Source organism: Galendromus occidentalis, unplaced genomic scaffold (genome assembly GCF_000255335.2).
Source record: "Galendromus occidentalis unplaced genomic scaffold, Mocc_1.1 scf7180000077527, whole genome shotgun sequence".
Taxonomy (NCBI): Eukaryota; Metazoa; Arthropoda; class Arachnida; order Mesostigmata; family Phytoseiidae; genus Galendromus; species Galendromus occidentalis.
In genome coordinates this window covers 643,976-670,570 of record NW_003805515.1, presented here as the reverse complement: position 1 = coordinate 670,570, position 26,595 = coordinate 643,976, and the positions used below count along the sequence as shown (strand labels likewise).

Sequence of the window (26,595 nt, the reverse complement as noted above, 5' to 3'; positions counted from 1 at the left end):
AGAGTACTCAGAGTTTAGCCTTGCAATTCAACCGTTCCTTTTATTCGGACACGCTTAGCGTCTGCGGACGGAGCAAGAACCGACCTCAACTCACATTCAACAGAAATGGCACCAAAATGAAGCGGCACTTCATTATCTGAAACGTCGGAGGGACTATCATCTTCAAGCAGATCACTCAGCAACAGGATTCTCTCCGTGAGGGCTCTTTCTCCTTTGGGAGCTGAGAAGGATGCTTTACTCCCTCAGATTGATTGAAGATCCGTCGATTATTCTCTGTTTTCATGATTGTCCTCCGGGACTTTGAACAGCATCCAAAGTTGACGTATTTCTCTTGTTCTGTGGTCAGCCCCAGAGAATCAGATCAGCCGGCAAAGCTATCATTCGCCGCTCCATGAGTTGAGGAAAGAAATTCTTATGAAGACAAACCCCGAGGGGTGGTCGATCAGAAGACATTTGAGCCTCACTTATAGCTTCATTTGGCTTCGTCCTAAAGACGGCTCCTGGTTCTGGCTCTATGGTTGAGAAATCGAGTACCTCTCTGTGTTTCACTCAAAATGCTCAATTATTAGTGCCGTCGATGACTCAAGCTATTTCCTAGCGATTCGACTTTGAGCTAGATCCTCGCAAATCCTTATCACGCTCACAACTGGACTGCGCGGTCTTCTATTTATTTACATGGAGGAAGTTTCGTTCACGATTGGTGCGACGTCCGTAAGCATTGACGATTGGGGGCTGGAAGAGTGGATTGGGGACTCGTCCAACGATTAGGAGGACGCACTTAGTCAACCGATTCTCGGGCTATCACTGAGCGAGTCCAATGTGTATCTAGGAATGCTTCAAAACAGAATCACTTTCAAGAAAGCTCCAAAATCCAGGAATGTTCCACACCGGCACGGTGGATCGAGAGCGTGCATCGCACCTCGAAGCGGATTCCGACAATTTCGAGGACCAATCACGAAGGGGATGACCACTGGAGCAGGGGGATGGCTCTCTCTTCCGGAACGCAGCAGGAAAGCGCGGAATCATTCCTGTTCGTTCGAGTGCCTTCTCGGGCTCCCTTCGCCGAAGGAGCAAGCGGCCAGATCGTCGAGCAGGTTAGCTGAAGACTTTCGGAACCTTGTTCGGGATGTTTTCCTACAAGAATCCTAACTGTCGAGATTGTTCAGGCGATCGTAGAAGAACGAGTTTGTCTTGTTACGCTTAACTAGAACTCCTGCAACGAGGAGACACTAGTGTCAGGGAGGGTTTTCTACACCGATTCGGAATCCATCCAGGGAGGACATGTGAGCCTACCCTCTTGTTGGGATTTGTTAGAGTTGTTCCAGTGGTCCTGGTCGTCCTCCAGACTGGCAAGTTGGTAGAGAGACCTGTCGGGTTTGGTCATGTACTTCTCGCCGCGTATCGACATCACATAGCTGGAAGCATTGTGGCATTTAGTTCGTACGCATAGTTGATTGTTTCCGATCAATGCATGAACTGACGTCCAAGGTCCATATCAGCCGGAGACCTTTCCAGATGAGGTTCTCCATCGACTCGAGCTGCAACGTCAACGAAAAACTGCTTGATTCACTCACCAGAGAGCTGCCAGATTGACGGTACACAGGAGAATGACGGCGAGGATGACGTACATCAGGGCCATGGGCGTTTTCCTAATGAAGGCAGATACCAGCTCGGGAATAACCATCTCCCCGACCGCTGCGCTCAATATCAGGAGCGCGGATAATCTGTTCGTAACTTGCGTGTGTAACTCGAGCCAGATGAATGACGTTGGGATAATCGAAGCCATCCCGCTCCCCAGGAGGACGATACCGACGATCAGACAGTAAGTCATCTGAGCACCCGCGACCAGTAATATGGCGGCTCCGATGCAAATAACAATGTCACAGATGAGCATCGTTCGACACGAGACACTCATAGAAACGAATATAGAAACGCCTCGCGCGAAAGCAAAACTCCCCCAGAAAATATATATGAGCTGTTCTCCCGTGACGATTGGATGAACGTCCTGGTGGAACTGCAGCGACTTCAAAGTTTCGCCGACCGCGACTTCAGCACCCATGTATAGGAAGAAAAAACAACACATGAGAACTATGAGAGGCATTCTCATTGAGGAGCTCTGGTGGAGGTCGTCGAGTTCGTCTTCTTGCTTGGATTTGGCCTCACGAGGATTCAGGCAGAGGAACAACAAGAACACGACAGAGACGAGCAGAACGTACGCCGCGAGGATGGCGTATGCGATCTCGAACTTGCCCGATTTCTGGATTTTTCTCCGAGCTTGCTCCAGCCACGATTCTTGTTGATCTTCCTCTGGAAGCACCTTCTTGATGCTGTGGTGCTTCGCTACCGACGATGCGGGGACGGAGCTCTTGGGACTCGTCGCCGTGGAAGTGGACTGCGTTGGAACTGTCGATGACGTCGTTTTCATGGTCGAGTCTCGATTTGGGAGCTCGTTTCTGCTACCCTGACCGATTATTGCTGGCTGCTCGTGGGACGCCGATGTCCTGAGAATTTCATTGGTGACCGTCGTTTCTTCCATCCTCGTTGAGACTTCTGTCGTGGACGTTGATGATCTCGTTGCGGAAGAGCTGCTCGTGTTGGGTGACGTAGCCGTCACAGATTCATGCAAGATCACATTCGGCATCGGTGAGGACAAGCTGTTCGTGGGGACGGGAGTGCTCGTGGTGGTAGATATGGAATTTCGCGGTATTGGCACTGTAGCATGAGAAGACGTGGTTTGGTTGGCGAGCAAGATTTTTGCCGTCGTTGTTGTTGTTGTTGCCTTCGGGGTCGTGGTGTTGGAGCTGCCCAGAGGTTTGCGCTCCCACGCGTCCTCGATTTTCTTCGAGTCCGCGAAGTGCGGTTTTTTCGGCAGCGTCTCAACGACTGAAGTAGCTCCCGAGGTTGTGACATCGACGGTCAGGTTTGTGAGAGCTTTCGAGGCAATGATCGGTTGCGATAAATTATATTTCATTCCACTCAGGTCTCGTTTCATTAAATGCTCTGGATGCGAGTTCCCGGACAGATGAGGCCCCAGAGGCGGCAACAGAGTCCGGCTGCCGTTCAGGGCGAGTTGAGATCCGAATGCACTGTACGGATGGATGAAGGGCTGCGCGACCAAGGGAGCGACGAGGGCTCCGAGCCCGAAACAGAAATGCATCATTTGCATAAAGGGCGCGCTCTTGCGTCCCCAGAGATCCAACAACCAAACATTACCACCAGTGTCCAGGAGCCCCATAGTGATTCCGGTGACACAGGTGCATGTCATCAACACCGAGAGAACTCGACAGAATGGCATGATGAGAACTCCGATGGCCGTTGCGAGGAGTGCGACAAATAGAAGAAATTGTCGATTATAACAATTGAAGAGGAAGCCACCGGCGAAGCAGCCAACGATGTAGCCCCCATATCGAGCTGTATAAATGAAGTCAATCTGCTCTTCACTCGAGGCCGTCCTGTACTGGAGACCGTTAATGGTCGCGGTGGGAATCACAAAACACAATCCCTGTAAAACGGAATAGGCTCTGATTAGTGTTGTGGATTTGACAGCTCCCTTCCCGCCAGAGAGGTCTCCGCACAGCTGTTCCAATTCGTTGAGCTGCACGCTCGCACTCCGGAAATCGAACAATTGCCCAAGCTCGACTGGGGACGTTATGAGCGCTCTCTTGTCGATAATAATAAAATCAAGGAAACTTACTAGAGCAAAAAATGACAGACACAGATTCACCGTCCTAGCAACGGTGAGGCGTTGTCCTGAAATGGTGGCACTGTTCCTTCGCAATCGGGTGATATTCAGCCGCCTCCGCTGTAGGAGATTGGTTTGGTCGAACATACAATCGTCCGAATCCGAGCCAGAGCGGTCGCCCAAGCTGTGGAGTGCCCTACGAGGCATCCTGACTAGTAGCACATCTCAGGACGACCAGGATGGAGGAGTAGCCGTACAGGTCGGCTGGTACGCTCGCACGGCGTACTCTAGTCGGGTGGAGTTCCTGCTCTAAAGATCGTACAACCTGACGATGCTGGCTCTAAGAGGAGACGCGTCCGTGAGGAACGCGGGGTAAAAATTCACGAAAATGGAATCTGTCGTCAGGAGAGTGAAGGCGATGATGTCGATGATCCTCGCCGAACGTCTGACCGAATTCGGGCGGTCCGTCCTCGCAACTTCTTGATTTCTCTCTTTAAAGCCTATTGTTGGCCGGTTGGCTGGTCGGATTAGGCCGAATCACGGCGGAGTTATCTGCGGCCTACGGGGTGAACATCTTCAGGAGAGCTCCGATGATCCAATTCGAGGTCCGAACTTGAGCTCTGTAGGTATTCATCTCTGGGAATTCCGGACGTGAGTAGCTGAGTGGATTGACGGTGAACTTTCACCAATTATAGCAAGCGGTGATAACGCTTATCGGTCCTGGACTGCACATGAATCAGCTCGATATCGAGGTTTTCCGATACTTCCTCCGCTTATTGCATCTCGATTTTCTAGGCTCTCCAATGAATCTGCCGAGGGATTGAAAGATGGAATGCGGGATACGTAGAAGCAGCGCTCTCTCCGATAGATCCGGTTTCTCGGAATCATTCTTCGGAGATCAGGGATAAGGGAACTCGCATCCCGGCATCGAATCAGCTTCCCCCGATAGAAGGGTGGTGGTCAGAGACGACCATCTCGGGAGTCCTCCCACTCGAGCGATGCTTGTGCCTCTCCGCTCTCCTACCTAACCTGTCCCTAACTTTTACTTCTTTGTCTGCCAAATATCTCATAGGCCATGGCCGATCGTCTTCATTCCGATGGAATCAATGAGAAATATCAATAAACCAGGAATGCTCTGATCGGGAGGTTTTGGGATAGCGAGGGTGAGCCTTGGGTCTCGTAGGTTCTGACAATGAGTACAAAACGAAGTCGCCACTTTGATCGAGTCGGCTCGTGTATTTTTCGTTGAATATACACTGATTGTGAGCCTCATCAAATCAAGTGTCGACTCGGGCATCGGAAACTGAGTAAGTCACTGCGGGAGCATTCGTTTTTTGAATCCTCTTCCGATACGCGTACACACCTCCCGCGGAGCTTCCGATCGCCGTGAGCAGAGCGAAGACAGCGACAGGTATGATCCAACCAGCGGATCTCGGGAAGTCTACCGACATATAGGACACCTCACCGATCACCATTCTCTTCGAGTCCAGATCGATGTTGTAAGCCGCGATGCTTATGTCATACCTGGAATGCGAGAATCGTTGCTCGATATGAAGTCTCAAGAAGCGCTCGATGGCGGATTTTCATGCTTCCTGAGTGTCGCCGCATACATGTTAGGGGAAGTGGGGGGGGGGGGGTCCTGTTAAAGTACATTGATCGGGCAGCGAGTTTTATATGGGAGAAAATTCATGGGGAATCTTTAATGGAATCTCTCTTACGATGAGCCTCTGGTCAAGTCCGAGATCAGATATGCAGAGGATGAAGGCTCCGAAGTGTAGTTGACTTGAGTGGAGAGAAGATTACTCCTCTCAGCAAGCTCAATAATGTACCCGTCCAATGGACCATTCTTGGCCAACGGTGCGTCCCACGTGAGATCGAGCGAATTGTTTTCGTACCCCACAACCTTGAAATTGCGTACCGCGAAGGGGCCTGGAGGTCATAGAAGGTGAATTCACGCTCTCGTAGGTTTATTATCCTGGAGCCTTTCGAGGAGATATATTGAATGACGCCTCGGTACTACCGAGGGAAACCTGGCGGAGATCTAAGATCAAACTGATACTACTGCCCTACTCCCGGCAATCGAGCTCATTCAGCGTCGGGATATCTGCTGCAATACTCACTGCCAACGTTCGTCATTGCGGTGAACGGAATTGGTTCTCCGCACAGTGGTTCCTCTGCTGAGTCCAAGAAGCAGGCGCTAACATTGTAATCGACGGGAGTGTACGGCTCGAGCTGATCGAGCACGAACTGGTCAGCTTCCAAGGCACCGGGCTCATTCGCGATCCATCGAACTCGGTACTTGATGAGCGGTGAAGTGGATGAAGACACGACTCGGAGCTTGATCGAGTGATCTGAACGCTCGACCGTCTCGATTTTCGTGGGTGGCGCTGAGGGCATACCGAATCGCTGTCTGAGTCTCCGTCGGCTGAGATTCCGAATCGGGAAGAAAATAGATAAGATGCTACTCGACTCACGTAAGAGCTCGATCCCGCGTGGATTTTCACTTAATATTTCGCTGCGGAATTCTTGGTTGGTCGTGTCGTCCACAGAAACGGCGGTAAGAGTAACTTTATAGATACCACGCGAGAGAGGCGGCAAAGCGATCGCGGCGTGAAGACCTGAAGAGTCGACACTGCGCAGAAAGCATAATCAGTAAGCTGTGAACAAAATGTTTGAATTTTCCCCTCAGGGAACGATTCTCCCGAGAGACTCCGCAGAAGTCTCAGGCGACCCTCTCTGTCAGCGATTGAGAGAAGACCGGGACTACTCACGACTTCTTGCGGGTACTATCGAATGCATCCCAAACTTCGATGTGGTAATGATTTATCGGACCCCTCGTCTTTTTCGGAGGTTCCCATTCAAGATTCAGCGAGTTGAAATTCTGCACGATTCTCTTGAAATCGACTGCGTCTGGACGGCCGACGGTGCTCTTGCCAATCCAGGGCTGAGAAAGCCTTGAGATGGTCTGATCCAAGGGCTGGATGTACACGGTCCGAACGGTCAGGTTGTAGTCTATATGATAATCCAGCTCAGCTACAAGATGTTTCTTCCCGGAACTGATCGGTAGTTCGAAGCACTGGATATCACAGACGATGGCTTCGAACCGACCAGGTTTTTCAGTATCGGGAAGATCCCACTCGAAGTCGTAGAGCGCCTTGTCACCGGCCCCAGTCGACAGAACTGAAGCTTTTCTGATAATCGCGGTCGGCCAATCTGTGTAAAGAACGACAGCCCATGGGAGAATGGGTCCCGGAAGAAGATCCGGAACGATGAGTACCAACCGAGGTTCAGTTAGTTGAATTCGGACCCCAAAATGACTCATTACCTTCCCTCCGTGTTTCAAAGACGAAAGGCTCCGCGTCAGCTTCTACCCACTTCTCGAGAGTTGCAGTGACCTTGGCCGTGTACGTTGTGGATCTTTCGAGACCGGTTAGCTTTGCGCGAGGAGCCTCTACGATCACTGTTTGCGCGGGTCGACCCTTTGTCAGGTATTCAACTCTGAACTTGAGTTCCGAGATTCTAACCCCCGAATCGAAGTGCACAGCAGCCTTCCATCCCAAAAGAACTTCGCTCGTACTCAGGTGAGCGACTTGGAGATCGGTGGGCGGCAGAAGTTTTTGAATGGTATCTGTACGGGGCGTTAGAGTCTCAAGTCATCATGTCTGCGTCATTACACGGACCTTCAATCCTGCCCATCTGAGGTAGTCGGCGCAGAGCGTGGACGCAGAGATCCTCGCTCGGCAGGGGCGTACCCGGGATTTTTCTTCTCACTCATGTCAGTATGGGGCTGAGAATCCGAACTTTGTCACTTGGAAGCTCTCACCGAAGGTGATGCTTGCGCTTGTGTGGACCATCTCCTTCCCGTGAGCTCGGAAAGCGGCAGCGACGTTCACCGTGTACGAGGAATTGAATTCTAAGCCTCTGAGAGACAGTTTGTAGGCATTAGTTTTGATGGGTCGATCCGGCTTTTCGTTCGTCTTCCCCTTGGTGACAGTGAAATGGTCGAAGTCGGAATCATCTCCGCTGCACTATGGGAGATAGGGAATCCCTTAGAACTCGTCAACCTGAACTCTCTCAGTCCAATTCGATCAATCGCGCAAGACGGCTTCCTAGGATTACGATGCACCGATAGTTTCTTCCTTACGACAGATCTTCACGTTTGTCACGGCTCTATTTCGATTAGAGTAAATCGAAAACGCCAGGGCGGGGAGATTGCTCAAGGTTCTCCGATCCGACGTATTCTATGACGATTTGCACAGAGTTCCAATAGATTGAGAGAGCAACCCACCTCCCAAGCAAGTTCGGCTCGGATTCCCTTGCCAGGCTCGAAGTGTTCCATGTAGTACAATTGAGCAGTCAGATTAGATATTTTTGCATAGACTGGAATTCACAATCGGGAAATTCATGAATGAGCTCGCCGCCGGACTTTGGGCAATGACCAGGGTTGGATCGGGAGTACCCTCCCGAGCTGGCCAGCGAAGTGAAATCGGGAGAAATCTGAGCGCTCTCGAAGAGCGTTGGCAGCATGCTCTCAGGAGATGCATATGATTCAAAACGAGGAAGGAATGGGCCAAACTCACACCTCGGATCCACCGTAAGCTCCTCTCCCGAGTAAAACTTGCCCTTGTCCACAATTTGGGGAGCGACAGAAATCTTGTAAACGATGCCGGGGACGAGCTTTCTCAGAACTGTGATTCTCCAGACCTAGAACGAAGCACCTGTCATCCCATAATACAGAATACGTGATACGGGTCCGATGTTTTCTGGCGTATTTCCTCTCTATGATGCATAGGGAGCCTTCCGTTCCGCCTCAGATGGAAGGATTCATATAAGGCGGAATTTGATCCCATGTCTCACCCCATCGTTGACCCTCGACGCCTCTCTATGGAGCGTGGAGATCTCCGTCTGTGACTGATCGCTGATATTCAACACGTAGGACGTGACAGCCTTAGGCATGGACGCCTCCTCCACAAGCAGTTGCAGCTCATCGCCGTTCGGGGCAGCGATCAGCTTTTTAATCTTATGCGGCTCTGAGCGGGAAGGACTTTAAGATTGTCTGCTGAGGGCAAGATATCTCGGAAGCCCCCGATGATTTCGAGACCCGGAGTATTCATTCAATGAATCAAAACTTTTTCTCGAAAAGGAAAACGTTCGGAGTTGCAGATGGTAAAGGGATTTCGAATATATGTATGTATGATTTCAGGGAAGCAAGCGACTTTCACCTCCAGGTCCGGTGTATGTTGTAAGATTCAACCAAGTTTGAGGACAAGGCGCGCTAGCCCTCAACGAAACCGTATAGTGGGTCCAGAACTCCAGACCGTCGATGTCGATAGTCGAATTTCGAGTTGTCAGCGGTGCTTCCATTCCAAGCAGGAGCAAGGTGTATTCCGTACCTTCTGTCGAGCATGAACCCCTCTCCCACGAATACGTGATGGAAATGAAGCCATTCCCGAGAGAATTCACTCGCGCTTCCAGACGTCTCGGCCCTGATGGGAAGATGAACACTCAAATCAATAGTTCGAGTCCGGAAACACCAGTTTTGAATCGACCGAACTCTGTTTTGAATGTCAGCAGTGATTTAACTCGGATCCAATTCACGCAAAACTGAACCTTCGTCTGCAGAAAGCGCTGGGCAGAAATAGAAAACGGTCAGTAAAAGGATGATATGGTGCGACGAAGCCATTTCCAACTGAGCGTGGATTATTCGGAGACGTGGTTCACCACAGTCTCGACACAGCATCGAGTGGATTCTTTCTCCTTGTTTCAATGGATTAGGGAGGATCATAGCGGCGACAAGATAGAGGAGGCACTACCAAGGAGACATATCGCGCACGAGAATGAGCTCTGTCTCTGCGAAATCCGCGAGGCGACCCGGAAGCTTCAGAAGCGTCCGGCCGGGTCCGTCTTTTCATCTCGCAACGTCTCTTCTCAGCGTACAACATATACCCGAAAAGCTCTCCGACGCAGAAGTGTCCGGATGGGAGCGCGACGGGTTGAATGATGATTGACCGATCCTCGATTTCGGGCAAGGGTTTCGAATACATAATCTGTCATCGCGTCTGCGTGGAATTAACGTCTCGACTCGGTCTAGACTCAGATCGACTCTACGGTCGTCCTATTGTCGTATCGGAAACATTCCAGAGACGATCCATACGCCCGAATTCAGCCTTTCGTGGGTTGCGGCGGTGCGCTATGTAGCCGGTGGTGGCTGGTGTATCTATCTCTCTCCAGCAGTGGAATTTCGCGCCGTCTCTTCCCTCACCTCCTCTCCCTCTCCATGGTCGTCTGCAATGTTTTGACGACCAAACGTCGTACAACTCTGTGTGTTCTGCTGTTCATCACCCTGCAGAAGAAGTCGACAGAAGTTAAAGCTTATCAGTCAACCGTGATTTGGAGTCATGATGAACTTGAAACGCGTCAGAGATCCGCATTGAGTCGAGTTGTCCGCCGGATCTCTGGTCGGATGGATTGAATCAGTCGGAAGGGCCGTTTCTACAACATGGCTTTATCTCTGGGTCTAAGTAAGAGTCAATATTCGTTCTACTATGAGTGACCGAGCTCAAATCGACGATGCATATTTCATCTTCGAGCTAGCGAAGACTTTGTCCCGGTGCTCCCAGAGTGCTAAAGCGCCGCCCCTCAGTCAGCGAAACTCATCGCGCAGTAGGGCTCTTATCCGACATGGCTCCGCTCCGCTCCGGAGCTACTCTTTCCGAAAACATATGACATGGGGAACTTTTCACAGGCAACCTGGTGACGGCATCCGTGCTGTTAGCATTTGTCACGTCGGGCCACGCATTGGACTGCCAGTGGCTCACAGCGCCGAAAGGAGTGATCAGCACCCCCAATTTTCCCAAATCCTATCCGGTCCCGCTACGCAGCTGTTATGTGATTCAGCGTGAACGTCACACGAAAGAGAGACAAACGAAAACAATCCTGTACTTCACACAGTTTTTCCTCACCGAGATCGCCGTCGAATCCTACAAGCAGTTCACGGGGTACGTCGAAGTGTAGCATGAGCAATGAGAGAACATACGGCGCATTACGTCGCCCGGCTCAGAGAGTATTGGTGGCTGACAGCTCGTGCTAAAAGCGCTCGTTTCGCTGCGGATTCCAGGATAGACTCGCCAAAGAACTCGCCGAGAGTATCGCGCAAGGTCATATCAGCACCGACGAGACCTACCAGTCTGATCATTCCGCAACTCTATACAGTCATACATGTCGAGGTCAAGAACCCCATAGGAGCCAACCTCCGAGTTCCCGAGAACTTGATGGATGTTTATGGCTTCAATATCACGTACGAAATCATCAACATCAACGAAAAACGAAACTAGATGACGATCCCAGCGTCTCGGAGCCTTGCATGAAACATCAATGCAGGTGAGTGTCTCCGACCTCTCCGGAGGGATAGTCCAAAGCGACATCGAATGTCCAGCTTCACGCAGTCCTCTCGTGTACCGCTCAAACATACTCTGCATTACCTCCAGCTACAACGGGATGTGCCGAGCTAATGCGGATCTGACTTCGTACTACTGCGATTGCTTCAAAGGATTCTGGGGGAGAGCATGCCAGTATTCGAGCCGTTGTAACGAGAAGAACAAGGAACGCTGTAAGCATGCGACCAGATGTGAGCACTTCATGGGACTGACAACCTTGCTGTGTTTCTGTGAGCCGGGCTATACAGGTTAGTCGAATGACGGCAGTCTTGGAGGGGAGCTGAACGATCGATTTCGTGAAGCGGAGCGGTTTCGTCTTTTTTTGTGACGGAGAGACGAGAAGACATGCTAGCGTAGGGAATACTGGAGTTCCACAGTATGAGGAAAACACAGGGGATTTTGTTCCAGGACAAGAATGTGATCGGAAGTATGAGCCGAATCAGTGCAGGGAGCAGAGCTGCTCGGCCGACCAGATGTCTTCCTGTACATCATCGAACGATAGGAACGCTCGGTGTGAATGCGAGGCTGGGAACCGCCTCGTCGGCTGCGACTGTGAAGGCGGATGGAAGATCTCGGAGACCAAGAAATGCGTCAGATATCCTTTCGAGCATATATTTTGGGAATTCGAATATTCGAATGAAACCAATCTCGAAACTATTTCGGGTAAGAGAGGAGCCATTCTTCGTTCGGGAAACGTTCGAAACGCCCTTCTTCGACACGGTGGAAACTTATAATCGAGGTCGCGGAGTTCGCATCCTCGCGAATGCTCGCTTTTGATTGTCGATCGAGGATCACCGAATCATCTTTTCTCCATTCCAGATGAGCTGCTCGGCATCGAGAACATACGTAACGCGACGTTGGTGAACATATCATCCCACGCGACGGCTTCGTACGAGATAGTCGTGACGAGAAATCACACATCCGAAGTCAAGGAGGCTCTGAAGAAACGCTACAAGACGAAGCACATCGAAAATGAAGAATTCGTCGTCCTGAGTGTAGTTTCGAACAAACCGATGCCCGTCCAAGAGGGAAACACCCCCCTGGTCCTCTCCTGTGAATATCGATCTTCGGTGGAGGCAGACATCAACTGGTACAAAGTAAGTTCAGTTTTCGGCTGAGTCTCCATCTGCCTGATCGACTCGATAATCTGGGATCATTATTAATTGATCGTGTGCCCTAAATCAGGATGGAGCCCTGATCAACCCGCTATACGGTCCGGGAAATGTTTGGATCGAGCGCAGCAAACGCAGCCGAACAGGACGAACATTCTCAACATACTTGGGCCTGGATCACGTTCAATATATCGATCGCGGTGTTTTCACCTGTGAGATTTCGTGGAACGGCGAGAAACGCCGCCGGAGCCTGACCCTGGACATAAAGATGCAGCCTAGTGGGGCACTCAGCCCTTCGGCGCAAAACGTCGAGTTTGGCAGACCCACAGAGCTTTGGTGCGGCATCCGAGTCTAGTAAGTGGAGGGACTTCAGTTGCTCTTGCGAACGATTTGAGTGTCTGCTCGCAGACGGGACGATTCGGAAATTGGCTCCGACCAACTGGAACGAATCATACTTTTGCAGCTATGACGAGTTATCTTACGTGTGGTACAAGAACACCGTGAGAGATGATTCGAATGCGAAGAAAAAATGGGTCCCCATCACGTTCAAGAGTCTCGATGAAGAGTATGTCGAGCCCCTGCATCCGAGCCGCAGCCGACTCGTCCTCCCGGCTGTTCGTTCGTACGCGGAGTACAAGTGCGCTATCGAAACACCCAAGTTCTCCACTGAGATGCTCTCCTACGTCTTCCCGTATTCAAGTGAGTCTCCCCAGCGAGCCCCGTCATGTCCCATCCCCGACTCTATTGTGTAGCGATAGACCTTCGCAATTCTGTGTATTCAAAAGCGGGAATTCTTCGCTCGCCACAGATACCAGCAAATTCTGCCCGGCCGAAGAACATCTCGGGGTGATGTGGAAGAGAACAGTCGTGGGCAGCTTCGATGTTCAAAACTGCATGTTCTCAACTCCACCGAAGGGCGAAGCAAAACGTATGTGCGTTCAAGATCCTGACGGGAGCGTACACTGGGCCGTTCCGGACTTTTTTGATTGTGCCTTCCAAGAAATCTACGAGATCCGCAAAGAGGTGAGCGACCACCCACTAGAATCGATCCGCTCAGCTGAAGTCCATTGTGAAGATCCGCGGGCCTCTCAATGTTTTTCGATTTTCATCCGCACCCGCTCCTTTGCAGATCCTCGGGCTGGCTCGTGGATATCAGATGACCACGGTCATAGACTCGCTGGCGCGATTGGCCGACTACTTGACCTACCGCAAAGACCACGTCCTCCCCGGTGAGGGAAATCACATCATAGAAACTCTCCATGAGGTTCTGGAGTACGATGATGGACTCCCGCGAACTCACCCGGAAATTAAGAATCGGAGAACAGCTGCTCTCTTATTCCTGGACTGCTTGACAGCGACCTTCAATGTTTGTGAGTATATCGGCGGATATCCAGATTTTTTTGCTGCAATAGCAACCACAACCATCGTCGCTCCATAACTGAGAAACGTTGACGTTGATACTCCCCTTGCAGCGAATGCGGTGAGCGATGATCGCTTCTACGCAAAGTTGAACGACATGATTCCACAAGTTGTGATACGTTACCTCAGCAATCAGCCACCACAAACGAAGTTCCACTACGAGAACGACCTTTTCGGTTGGTTTGTGCCCATATGATCTCAACCACGCCGAGTTTACGATTCTTCGACAATAAAGCAGAAAAGCGAGCCTAATCATCTTCCTCTCTGCAGAAATTTCAGCAGAGGTATTCGAGCTTACGGCTCCCTCCAGCGGATACGTCGCTCTGTACAGAGCTGCTTCCAGTGACAAAAGCGTAACGGGTCGTGTGTACCGGAAGGCGGGGGATTCCCGTGAGTTACCTCATACATTATTCGCATGTTACGGACGATATTGTTTTTTTCCTCTTGTTGGGCGGTTGATCGTTGGATTGATATCCACCCTTAGCTGAAACAATGTACCTCGGAAAGATGGAAAACATTGCTATCTTCTGTTTCAGGTGGTGACAAGTTGATACTCAGTCTACTAACATTCAAGTCTCTCGGGAGAGAATACCTGTCCAGGTTGGAGTGGATACAACGAAGAGGTTCTCTGAACCTTCTGACGAAGTTGGTGAATTTCAAAGCCGCGACTCTATTCGAAAGGAATCAATCCCTGATCTACCTTTCGAACGAGAAAACAGTCATCAACTTCAGACTCAACCCGGTAAGATGTGCAACATTTATCCTCCGCCATCAGCTAACGATTATCACCGTACGTATTCATCCGGAGCAACCTACCGGAGTGGACTGTGTTCTATGCCTGCCCAGTGAAGCGAGTCGAGCTAACTGGGAACTCTGACCGTGGCCGAGAAATTACCCCCGGGCGAGATCCTGACGGACGCCATCGTCGGGGGGAGCGCCGGTAGTTTCTCGGAGTCGACTCATCGGGAAAGAGCGAAAATCTTCGCCATGGAATGCTCCTTCTGTACACGGAGCTCTAGACGCTCAAAGCATTCGACCGTCCCCTCAATGCGATTCGGGAATCTGAAGTCGTATCTCATTCCAGCCTCTCAACACATCGATTCGGTGCGCGCGCATCATAGACGGCAGCGAAGTCGATTTCTCCGGAAACGAGGTGACTGAAATCAACGGCGATTTTTCATGCGAGAGCCGGGGGTCTTCACTTTTCGCCCTGTATGCCGAGCCGGAATCACCTCATCCGGAACCTAAGACAGCGGAGACGCCTATTCTCCGGAACGTGTGCGCGATAATCGGAATATTCATCACCTTCACTTGTGCGCTGTCCATCAGTTGCACGAACAGTTCTTGGGGCTTGGTCAAATGCGTCAAGCTGAATGTGTGTGTCGCGCTTCTTGCTCTGTTCACCACATCTCTCTTCGAAGCTTCCTCTGTACTTGACGAGGTAAGACCGGGTCAGCGGGGAATTTGGAGGTCGGTGTCGGTCCCGGACCCTGGGCCGGAAGGTTGACAGCTTCCCTCCTGACAATTTCGCTCGTTCCAGGCGCAGCGTCCAAGGGTCAAATTGTTTCGGCAGTTTTACATTCTCGTCTGCCACGCTCAGCAAGTCCTTGTCATGTTGATGCTCTATGTAGACCCGGAGCGCGGATTTGTGAAGGGGAGGATAAACATCTACATGTGCTTGGGCATCACTTGGCTCGCTCCGGCCTTGCTGCTGGCTTCTTCTTTCAGTCTCCAACAATTCGCCGACACCGACAAACACTCGTGAGTTTTGCTAAATTCGATCGACTTGATACCTGCTCTTAAGTCGAGCAGCTCCCCTCTCGATCAGCAGAACTTTCAATCTCAATAAAGAACTTCGAATTCTTCTCGTTCAGCTACTGGGGAACATTGGAGAACATCGTGACAGTTCCCGATGCGCAATTCACCGCTCTGATCGTAATCGGATCGACGATCTACGGTTTGATCCTGACGGAGGTCGGGATCGCCTCCACCAACCCATCAGAGTATCGGATGACAACCGTCCAGAGAGGCATTCTCAAACGGTCTCTGCTAGTGACGCTGGCGTTGTTCTTCCACGGCATCACAACCACAGGCTACGTTCAAGACGGAAACGGGAACCTGCAAGCCGTCACATCAGTTCTGATGGTATACAATTTCTCATGCTTTCGGAACATTCAATCTTCGGGGATCTTCCAATAATTCAAGGAGTACTGATGCGGGGAGCATCATCAAGTGCAGAGCTTTCGATTGAAGACATTACATTTCCACAGGCACTGATCGTGTTCCTCGTTTACACGGCCTACTGTGAAACCGACGTGTTCTACCGGGTCGTGTGGGCCAATTATAAGAAGAAGAGAGAAGCAAAGTCCGTGTCATTGAGCCGCTCATAGAGCACAACAGCTTCTGACCGTCTGTAAAAAAGAGAATATTTCTAGATCCATAATATATGCATGAAGAAGCGAACCTCAGCTTCGATCAGCTGTAAATAAAACTCAATCCGTGTACAGCGAAATGAAGGAGTTGGGCCGAATCTTACGTTACTCCCATACAGGCATGAGCCCTAACACCCCCTTCGTTTTCCCTTCGTAACATCCCCGGATCTCCGAAGTGCCCCATGGTCTTCGAAAGCGGGAAACTTTAAGCATATCATGACAGAAAATCGTTCCTCTACCCACCCCGAGTGTTAGGTGCTTGAAAAAGAAAGATGGAGGAAAACGACGGAGCCTGCATAGCCACAGTATTCCGTGGTGACGGGATGAACTCAACTCTTTGCGTAAGGGATCGATGGCAAAAAATCTATTCCGCTCTCAACTCCACGGCTACCTCAGGCGAGTCATCTTCTTTCTTGACAGGAGTTCGAGACTCAATGCCTGGTGGGTCGTTGAGATCGTTCCGCCAAACTCGGGTGGGCGGAAGTGTCGAGCACAGGCTCCCATTTCTCGGCTAGAGGGCTGTGGTTGGGCCGTCGAACGAGTTCCAGAGCTTTTCCGAAAGATCGGCGAGCTGCATGATAGTCTCCGGCCTCGTAGGCTGCTCATGAATGCTGCTCACCGTGCTCATGGATAAGGAGGCGTTGCTTGGGTACCAACGCTGGCGCCGGCTCGGAGAACTTTTCAGCCAGCTTTGTGCTCGCTTGATGTCGGTATTCGATTCAAACTTAAAGCTTCGGGGGATGATTCCGGAGTCGAGCGATTCGCCTTGAAGAAAGCAAGCATTGCCCGGTCGTGTTTGTTCCGTTAACGTGGTCGGAGCGGGACCCGGAGTCGGTCTGAGCGCCATCGCGTTTTCGAGATAGTCGCGCGCATTGGCGGATAGTGGACCACTACCATACCACGGATGGTAGTGGTGAAGGCCCACTGCCTACCCGGATTGTGAGCCATTGGGATACGTGTATATCAACTTCTGAGCGGAAAAGCATCATCTGGAATCTTGAACCAAAAAAGGGAACTTCGTTCTGTTCCATGAGACACGCTATTCAAATGTTCGATTTCTCTGGACAGAATGAGCCTCGGTCCAGGATCTCTTTTATGAGGTCGTGGCATCGGTGCGGGCGGTTGTCACAGTTTTGAAGAAGCTTTCCGGCGTATTCCGTCAGAAGGTCGTCATTTTTCTTGAGACCCAATGGAATCTGAGGTCATCCTGTTTCGGGCTCGTCGTACTGTCCCAGCAGAGAAGAATTGACATTGTGAGTTCGTTCTGATTGAGCACTAAGAAAAATTTCGGTAGACATCCTCTTCGCTGAGCAGATCACTGATCATCGACGGTAGGAGCTTCCTTCTGGATCGAAGAACGTGCAAATGCATCTCGATCGGCAATCCATGCACTGATTATCACAATGTTGGATTGGATACTCACCATGCAGCACAACAGGAGTCCGTCCCAGGGCTCGGAGACTAGGAGCCCTACATCGCGGCGACGTTTTCTTGTGAAGGAGCTCGGGAATATTCATTCGATAAATTTTGAACGCATGGCTGCCGCACACATACACTACGTGGGCTGGGGGCCAGAGGACGAGGGCTAATTGATCTGGTTGTCCGCTTCAGGATGACGCAAGCCTCAGCCGACTCCGACACTCAGCCTTCCAGACGATGAGACAGCGGAACCTTCCTCACGGCCGCTCGGAGTCTCAGGGGCCGCGTGCTCGAGAGATATTCGGACTTGGGCTGCCATATGCAAGGAAACTTCTTCGAATGCATCGAATATGCATCCGATACTATTCGACCGAGGTTAGAACGGTCCGCGTTTGATTCAGACGTTTGAGATACAACGTGAAGACAACAAGTCCTGCCGTACCCAACGGGAAGCCATTGTGCGTATGTGCTCCAAGTCAACACGTTATTCCTTCTAGCTGATTTCAGTACCTCTTCTCTCACATATCCGGGACTCGAATGCATTCTTAGAGTCCTGGGTCCTGGCGTCCTCGGCGGCAGCGAGGGTTTTTTTCGAGGGCGCTGATTGCTCAGAATCCATCGTAGTACGCTTGTCGGCTGGATCCGGGGGAATACTGGAACAGGCAGAACGAGGATTAGCTCGCCAACCCGAAACTTCCTGACTCGAAGCTGACGTGGTTTGTTCCTTGCTCGAGCAGATAAGTGATAGCTACGATCGCCTGATCAGCAAATCTGCCGTCTCTGTCAATCGCCTTTTGAGATTCCGAACATGAACAATCGCGATCGCGCCCGCTCGATTCCCAGCAATAATAAAGGGGGGGGGAGGGGAAGCGCCAGCCTGGAAATCAACTCACACAACTCGAATCTAATTCTCGAGAATTCACGCGAGGCGTCTCAAATCACACTGACGACGCCTGGTGGAGGGAACAGAATTTCCTAGAGGAAACTGGATTCATTTGGGCTCGTGAGAATTCCGGGCCACCGGAGGTAAAGGTCATCAAAGGGAGGAACCCGAGTTACAAACTGCTTTATCCGGGGCCCCTGGATTCAGCCCGAACGCCCTCACCGTCTAAATCCGATCGACAAGACCTATCTGAAAGCAGACCAGACGAGTTGCGGTTCAGTCGAGCAGTGAGACGGAGGCCTATCAGAACCGAAAACGAGCTCGGTATTGTGCAAAGTGGTCCGCTTGTCCCTCGTGCTCGGCCCAAGATGGACGGGGCTTGCGTATCTCCTAGGGGCCGCGTCGTCTCGTTCGTGAAGCAATTCTCAAAGACCGTCGGAATATCTGACGTCACGGTGCGACGTTCAGGCTCAGCGCTAGAAACCCCGGAAGATTGTGCGAGTGCGTTGGGATCTTTTGGATTCGGCCTGCTGCGAGTCAGGCAGCGAGACTCCTGTCAGCGTGACGTCCGTGACCTGAGGGCATGGGGCTTCACGGCTACCGTTTCAAGTGCACTCACTGGAGCTGAAATTCGTTCATAAAACAGCTTTCAGTTCCGTCCTTCGAGATTCGTTCGTTAGTTGACCCGTCCATCCGCAAACTGGACCATACATTGCGATGTTTTCTGCAGCATTTTCCTGAGAATAGTCTCAATCAAGAAGCCCGGGTTCGCCCGTGATTTCGTGAGTTTACCGATTGGCAAGCTGAGACAGATAGGTACTCGTGCCGCATGTGACTGCCGTACACGCATGTGTTCGTCTTCTATTCTGGCTCATGTGTGTTCTGACGTAGCTGATTGGAATTGCTCTGGCGCGGAGCTGGCCAGAAGTCGCGGGCAGAATATACGAGATGTGATTTTTCAAAAAGATGCCGAGCATGTGCGGCGCTTCAGTCGCTCGTTCAGACGGAGACGACTTGAAACAGTGTGACGGGAGAAAGACCCAGAGGGAGGTGTATCGCCATCGAAGTCTGTCAGTCAGCGAGCCAGTGTGGAGGGCGATAAATTCCCGATTGAAATTGAAACGGTTCCTGAAAGCTGGCTGGTGTTTTGTCTGAGCGGCGGCTCCACTCGGTGGTTAGCGTTCGTTGTTTGCCAACGGTCTCATCGGCTACAGATACAATTTCAACGACCCAAGGCGTTCGTCATTGGAGGCACCGTAGGGCGTGGTGTTGACTGTGTTGTACGCGTTGACGAGCCTAGCTGAAGATCTACGTGGAAACGTCGCTCTCGGCCAAAGCTCCCGATTGATTCGCGAATCATATCACAGTTTGAGTGTCTGATAGCCTGAAGATATTCCGATTCCGCAATTTCGGGTGACTTTCCACTGCCGATCAGCTGTTCTCGTACATTCGCAGCGCGATAGCGAGCGTTCCACGATCTGCAGGTCGGGGCCGTGGGCCATAAAACGTCGGTCAGAACGCCGACCTGAGGGCTCGGGACTCGATCAGGTTTCGGCTCCTGTCATGGGTCGGTCGATTCTGGATGATCGACATGGCTCTGAGGTATCAGGATGATCTGCCCGAAGATCAAAGACCCAGCGCTAAGGTTTCAGAGCGGATGTATGCTCTGAGGAATGCCTTGAAACAGTCAGATATATACCGGAACGTAGGGATTCGAGTTCCGTGAAGGCTCCAGGAAACGCCGGGCGGGACAAACGTTTCAAATCACTCGTAGTGCTAGGTGTGGTTTTTTCATTTATCAGACTTTCTGGTTTTCAATGTTTTTCGAGTCCTTCGTCGCTTGGCTTCCGAAAATTCGCGAAGTTATCGCGGCGAGCGGACGTGAAGTCAGCCGGTGGCTTAAATGGTCGACAACGGAGTGGTTAGTCTGTATCGCGGGCCCGCATGATTATCGGTACTCAAAAAGTTTATTGGAGCTCATCGACTACAACATCCGCAGGCTCACCTGAACTCTATTCGCTCTCACTTTTTGGAACCATTTGTCGGATATCTGTGCGTGCCTGTACCGTCTCCGTACGCCGAGTCCCCACGGAACTTCTTGCATCGGACAATGTGACACTCCTGATTCGTTTTTCGCTCATCCCGGGATTGTGGTCGAGAGTTATTTGGGTTCAGATATCCCGAAGCTGCTTGATCGAAGTTCCGAGACACCCCACGGTGAGGGTGGGTGACCCATTTGGAACCATGTTCCGACGAATGCGTTCTTTCCGCTAATTTCCAATACAAGTCCTACTCGAGGATCGTGGGTACTCACGGTTCTAGCGAAGGAGCTTTCCTGCACACGAGAGGGAACTGTGGAAATTGACAATTGAGCAAGCAATGTCTGACAAAGGAATGGAAGCACGTCATATAGAACAGCGAGTAAACGGAACGCGAACTTTCCGCTCGACGTCGATACCTCCCAAGTCTAAACAAACCTGGACGAATGAAATTGTGAAGTTGAGCCCGCATGCTCGCCGTGAAGTTCTATCAAACGCTTTTCAGATTTCGAAAAGTTTTCTACCGCTCCAGAGATTACCGAGAAAGCAGAGGCTGATCGAAATGAATTGTCCAATCCAACACATGATATTTTGTCCTCGATATCTCATAGACTTGCGCGCTGAGTTCCAATCGCTAGATGCCGCCATCCAAAGAACTTCAATCAACATCGCTCCAGCCCGGGATCCCGAAGCTCCCATGTATTCTGAGGACGACGGAGCACTTCCGACCCTAAGTTGTTGGGATGATGACATCGACTCGCGGGGTGACTTCCCGATTGTTCCCCATCAAAGCGAAATCGCATCCCTTCAATGTGGGACATAAGGTAACGCCTCTCTATGGAGTGGATGAACTAGAGCAGAACTAGGGAAACTCGACTGTTCTGGGAAGTCGATCGAAATTTGGCGTGATACAATGCGGCGGATCTATCGTGGTATCGTAGTGGACCAGCTAACCGAAAAAAGCGATAGTATCACATGATAGCAGCTGGACACCGGAGGAAATTCCAGGATGTCGCATTTCTCTGTTTATGTGACTTTTCCCCAAGCTGGGATTGCCCTCGCTTCAGGACTCGCGATAGGCACCTGTACAGCATGCGAGCGGGCAAGAGAACGTGCCGGCGAATTCCCCAATTATCTGGGGCCAAGCATTCCGAGCGGATTTCAAGATGGGCCAGCGCGAGATAGATGCCATTCAACACTGTGCTCGTTGATGTATCCGCCTTCCTCGGAAATGATGGCTTCGGTAGGAACTTTTGTCACCGCTGACTCTGCCGACTCGCGTCGTAGCGCTGTCATCGCAAGGGGAATCGTATTTCGTGTCGGCAATGTGGATCGGTCACGATCTGTTGTTCCGAAACGGCGTTTACAAAAATCAATTTGAAATCTAATAATTGTGATTCGAACAACAGCAGAAGCTGCAGCAACGGAGTCTTGCGCCGCCGACAGGGATGGCGGTGGTCCCCTACTCGTCGTTGTAGTCAAGATGCGGGCGGCAGATGCAGCTTCGCCAGCTACCGAACTTGACGAGGTCGCGGCGCAATCATCATTCAGACAGATCCCGACACTCGTGGCCGAATAAGAAAAGTCGAAATTCAACGTTCAACCTTTAACTCGCTCCCGAATCGATTCTCTCTAGAGCTATATGAGCTGTCGGTCCAATAGAGCCCATTCCATCTCGATGCTCTTGTGTAGAGCATCGAACTTCTTCTGAGGTCTTCCATGGTTCCTGAGCGAGATCTGAGGAGAATTCACGGACAGATCAAATACTTACACCAGATTCAGGATTTTCACTTCCCGTCCGTCTCGGGCTGAGGTTCTTGAGAACTTCGGATTAGGATTCAGCCAACAAGAAATAGTATGAGCATGAATTTTTTTCTCTTGGGATGAGTTCTCATATACCGACATTTGCTATCACGTTCAGTTCCGGCGTTCAAATGCCTGAGTAAGCCTTGGATATCGCGGAAGCGATTGCGATTCGCAGCGATTCCTTCGTCATCAGTATTAGCTTACCAAAGTGTTTGGGCGTTTCTCACCCGAATCTTCGTAAATTGTGGACACGCGACCCACTACAGCATTCGTTACTGAACCCTTATACTCAATGAATATGCATCAGCTGCGATTTGCCTTCGTGAGCTTGAGCGAGGGCGTTGCCATCTGATCGTCTTGATCATTCCCAGATTTGAACAAGAGTCCCCCTCATACTCTCGGGTGCGAAGAGATAGCAGATAGAGGATGCGAGTACGGAGTCCTCTGGAGATCGAGCGGAACAAGGAGCTGGAAACGAATTTCGAGCCTCCACCCTGCGGATCAGCCACGCCCTGACCGACCAAGAGGGGGATTCTCGTCTGCGAGATCTTTCTCAAGAAAGTAGGTACTGCGTGTTTCTTTAGTGACCAGCAATCAAGTCAATCTCCATCAGAGTAGATACTCGAAAAATTCACCGTCCCTTCCCTCCGTCAGGGGGAAGGCTGATGATTGGCCGCGTGTTACGCATCAATCGTCAACTATTCCGGGCACGTACGCCCTACTGCTGTCATCCGATTGATGATCTTATTGAAATAGACATCACCAACAGCAAATCACCGACAGGTTGAGCACTACCGGCCTACAGGAACGTATTAATCGAAGAAGAAATTCTGTCAAGACGGACGACCTCGCTTCCACGCGTGGAATTCGCGGATCCTCCTCGCATAGCTCGCTGTGAATTGTTTCTGACTTGCGAAGCGGAATGTGGGAGAAATGAATTGGAGGCTCGGATGCGAAGAGATTCTCTGGGTTGATCCGCGTCATCGATTCCTGTTTTCGCGAGCCGCGAGTATCAGAAGTAGACGAGAGCCGTTTTGTCGGGAGAGCTCCTCGACTGCCGGTGGAAGTGAAAAGAGAGGATCGGAGAGCGAATAAAATAATTATTTATTTGAGATCTTCTCGGACCCCAGGCTCTTCCATGAGGATGGGAACCTCTTCCGAAACGATCAATCAGTCAGACGGTCAGAGACGAGCGAGCCCTTGATCCGTGGTTGAGGGCCGACTGAGATTCAAGTTTGGAAAAGAGAGGCCATCCCGTCGTTTTCTACGGCTCATCCTCACAAACGAGTATTCCATCCCCCGAGACTTCAATGAGGAGGTCAACGGAAGTCATAAATTCACCCTTCTACCTAGCTGTAGCACTGTACGTCTCGATCGAGTCGACGATTTTTACAGAGCTGTGCAGTTGACTTTTTTCGACAATCGAGCAAAGCTCAAGTCCTCAGGTGAAATGTTGATATCGGCTGAATTATCCGTCACGCACACCCACCGGGACTCATGTCTCATGTCCCTCATTGAGGCGTATGTACCGGATTTCGATCTCTGATAGGTGGAGGTTTCTCTGGGTATTAATTCTCCTGATATGTGAGCCACCGAATCATCGTGTTGTTCTCCTAATCGAAATCTTCGCCGATTTCGTCGTCGTTGCTTGATCGTTCCGTTTGTCGGCCTGTCGATATATCTCTCGACGTAACTGTCCAATTTGTCTCTCTGTTTTGCGTGGCTATAGACAGAACGGCCGCCGCCACCGTCGTTGTTGTTTCGGATGTTGTTGTTGTTGAGGTTGTTGCTATCGTTGTTGTTGGTTGGACGGCTCAGAGCCCTCCTGTGGCTCCGCCCACAGCTGAGGGTAGGGAGGAGCTTCGACAGGCGTCAATGCTCCGCCTCGCATCGGAAGGGACAGCTTGTGAGAAGTCTTGGACGTCCGCAGAGAGCAGCGCTGTCAATTCATATTTGATCGAATCCAGCCAAAGCTGCCGTTCGCTCGTTCGGTCTTTCGTTCGTTCGTTTGTTGTGGATCGCAGGCTATCGCTCATGCTCCTTCTGCTGTTCCGTTCGGCTGCGTGCGTTCGTTGCGAACATCGGCTTTTTTCCCGAGTTTTATGAACTATCGGGGGAGAAGGCCCCCTCTGCTGCATCAGAAAACTGTTTCTGCCGTGATTTGACTCGATGGATGATTTCCGATCGGCACGTAGTCTCCGATAAGCTCGTAAGTTGATGTCTCCCATTTTCCTCAACTAGCTCATCCGGAGCACACGGCTCGCGGAAACAGAGATTTCTTGTGGAGCCTCGGGTATCTGACATGCTGGAGGCGGTTGGGGAGGAAGTCAAATTGATTTGAAACTCCGCAATTCGCGAAAGTCCAAAGTGGTTTGGCTCATTGAAGGAATCGAAAGCTTGCCGCGGCTCGACTCGCTGACTCGGGGAGACTTTGGTCGCTTTCCGGGAGAGGTGGAATGTGGAATTATTGCTTTTGATCAATGTCTCTAATCGGTACCGTGTTCCTCGAGTAGACCTTTGACCAGTGTACAGATAGCGCACTCACGATACGATCGTCCCAGAGCGAAAGATATCAGATTTGGTTTTGCGGGGGCGGAAATGCTCGCTCGACTTCCTCATCTCTGTCGACGATGGATGCTCTAGAAAGTCGAGTGCCGCTGAGAGTAGCAGATGCTCAGGGAGCGCGTTGCTGACAGGTCCAAAAAACTCGGTACTAGTTGCATTCCGCTGATATCAAAAAGTGAAGAAGTGTTCTCGGCCTCGTACCTGCGGTCGCTCATCCGTCAGACGGCTGAAAAAACGTTCTTCAGCGGATTTAATCTTCCGGATACGGGCTGTTCAGGAGAGCGTACATCTCCACAGGAAGCTATCTTTCCAGTCGGAAAGCGGCTCAGAATCAATACTTGCGTCAGATAGTTCATTGGATTATGGAGGGCTCCATCAGACTCGAGCGCTTGTCGAAATTTATCGTCGGCTGCGAGCCGCCGGTCCCCGATCTTCGGACACCCATAATGAAGCCCCGGATGGGTCTTCCCGTGCGTCCGTCGCGGATCTCTGTTTCGGGGAGACCCAGTTCTTCTCATTTGGAATCTGCAAGCATATCCTGACTCGGAGATTCGATCGCATTGCACAGAAAAATCCGTGCGAAGTACGAGTTCCTACGGCGACCTTTGCCGTATCGGCGGCAGCTGACTTCTTTTCTGAGCGAGCCGCTTGGCGTTCTTGAGAACATGCCATTCAGAGAAAACATGAGAGGGAACGAACAAATGGATATCACTCTTTTGGTTCGACCATTATAAGAATCCGTGCGTTGCTGTGCAGCATTGCAATAAACAGATCATTACAAAAGGAATTCCGCATTCGAGCGTGGGTAGGGCCGCTGACTTTCGACTGAACGGTACGTTTGCTGACCTCAGGACAGTAGCAATCAGCCCGACTGGACACGGTGGAATGAACTAACAATCGCGCTCGGAATGAACTAGAAATTATACAGGCATTGATCTACCGTCTGTTCCGTCTGTTTGCATCGAATATCTGATCTGATTCCGGGATCCAAATTCGTCGCGTAATTCGGAGCTTTCTCCCTCTGACCGAGAGTCAGCTGTGCATTTTCTTCTGAGCAAAATCGATCCGAAAGCGACGAATTCGCTCATGTGATCGTTAGCGTTCCCCGACGGTAAGAAATGCAAACACAGAATCGTTCCCCGATCGATTTGAAAATATCCTGCGATCTTGTCCGAATTTCTATTTAGCTTCATGCTCTCGGTGGTCTTCACCGTATCTATGAGAGATTAACTCGATTGGTCTTCGGTGACTCGAGTGCCGCAGCGAGACGATCGCGACGGCGCACTGACGGCCATGAAACAATGAACCGCACGGACCAGGAGTGCCAAGTATCGTACGTAAGCGCGGTAGCGTGGCCCTCGGCAGAGTCGTCAACGCGAAGTTCAACGAAGCATGGGATGTCCCGAATGAGGCGTCTGGCTGCCTGTGTATCGGATCCGATTTGCATGAAGAACAAGGTGGTGATCATTTGCGCGCCGCGGTCAAGCACCTCCAAACGAGATGGTTGGTCACAACAAGTCGTTCGTTCACTACACACAAATCGCTCAGACTTAGTACTCTTCAGCGAGAGCAGCTATTTGTCCTAAATGCGATATGGGTTCATGTAGTATGACGCAGCGCTCGCGCTGCGGGAAGGCACTTGAAGCGTAAGTCTTTGCAAATGATGCGATACGATATGGCTGTGAGTCTGCAAAACCAGCCAGAACAGGTCGGAGAATCTCTTCGATGCTCAAAAAAAACCGCCCCGAAGCTCGCGCGACCTCCGCTCTGTGCTGGCGAAGAGAATAAGTGAAAGAAAAAGG

The 26,595-nt window shown here is 51.1% G+C and overlaps 2 protein-coding genes across 2 annotated transcripts; one reads left to right on the top strand and one right to left on the bottom strand.

Moving 5' to 3' along the window:
* Positions 1-868: 868 nt before the first annotated feature.
* On the bottom strand, positions 869-4,042 carry LOC100906322 (sodium-dependent glucose transporter 1). The gene is made up of 4 exons (XM_018641257.1): positions 3,695-4,042; positions 1,575-3,502; positions 1,294-1,415; positions 869-1,213 (listed from the first exon to the last, which is right to left on the bottom strand). The coding sequence occupies exons 1-4, from the start codon at positions 3,887-3,889 to the stop codon at positions 1,146-1,148; spliced, it is 2,313 nt and encodes a 770-aa protein (XP_018496773.1). The 5' UTR covers positions 3,890-4,042; the 3' UTR covers positions 869-1,145.
* Positions 4,043-10,005: 5,963 nt separating this feature from the next.
* LOC100908103 (uncharacterized) lies at positions 10,006-16,130 on the top strand. Its single transcript, XM_029112774.1, is given in 18 exon segments — positions 10,006-10,203; positions 10,428-10,680; positions 10,800-10,990; positions 10,993-11,062; positions 11,170-11,366; positions 11,527-11,781; positions 11,938-12,215; positions 12,304-12,584; positions 12,694-12,929; positions 13,039-13,253; positions 13,360-13,600; positions 13,703-13,825; positions 13,920-14,039; positions 14,186-14,391; positions 14,734-15,090; positions 15,196-15,410; positions 15,524-15,794; positions 15,920-16,130. Coding segments are annotated over 18 exon segments (3,651 nt in total). The 5' UTR covers positions 10,006-10,181; the 3' UTR covers positions 16,040-16,130.
* Positions 16,131-26,595: the final 10,465 nt, after the last annotated feature.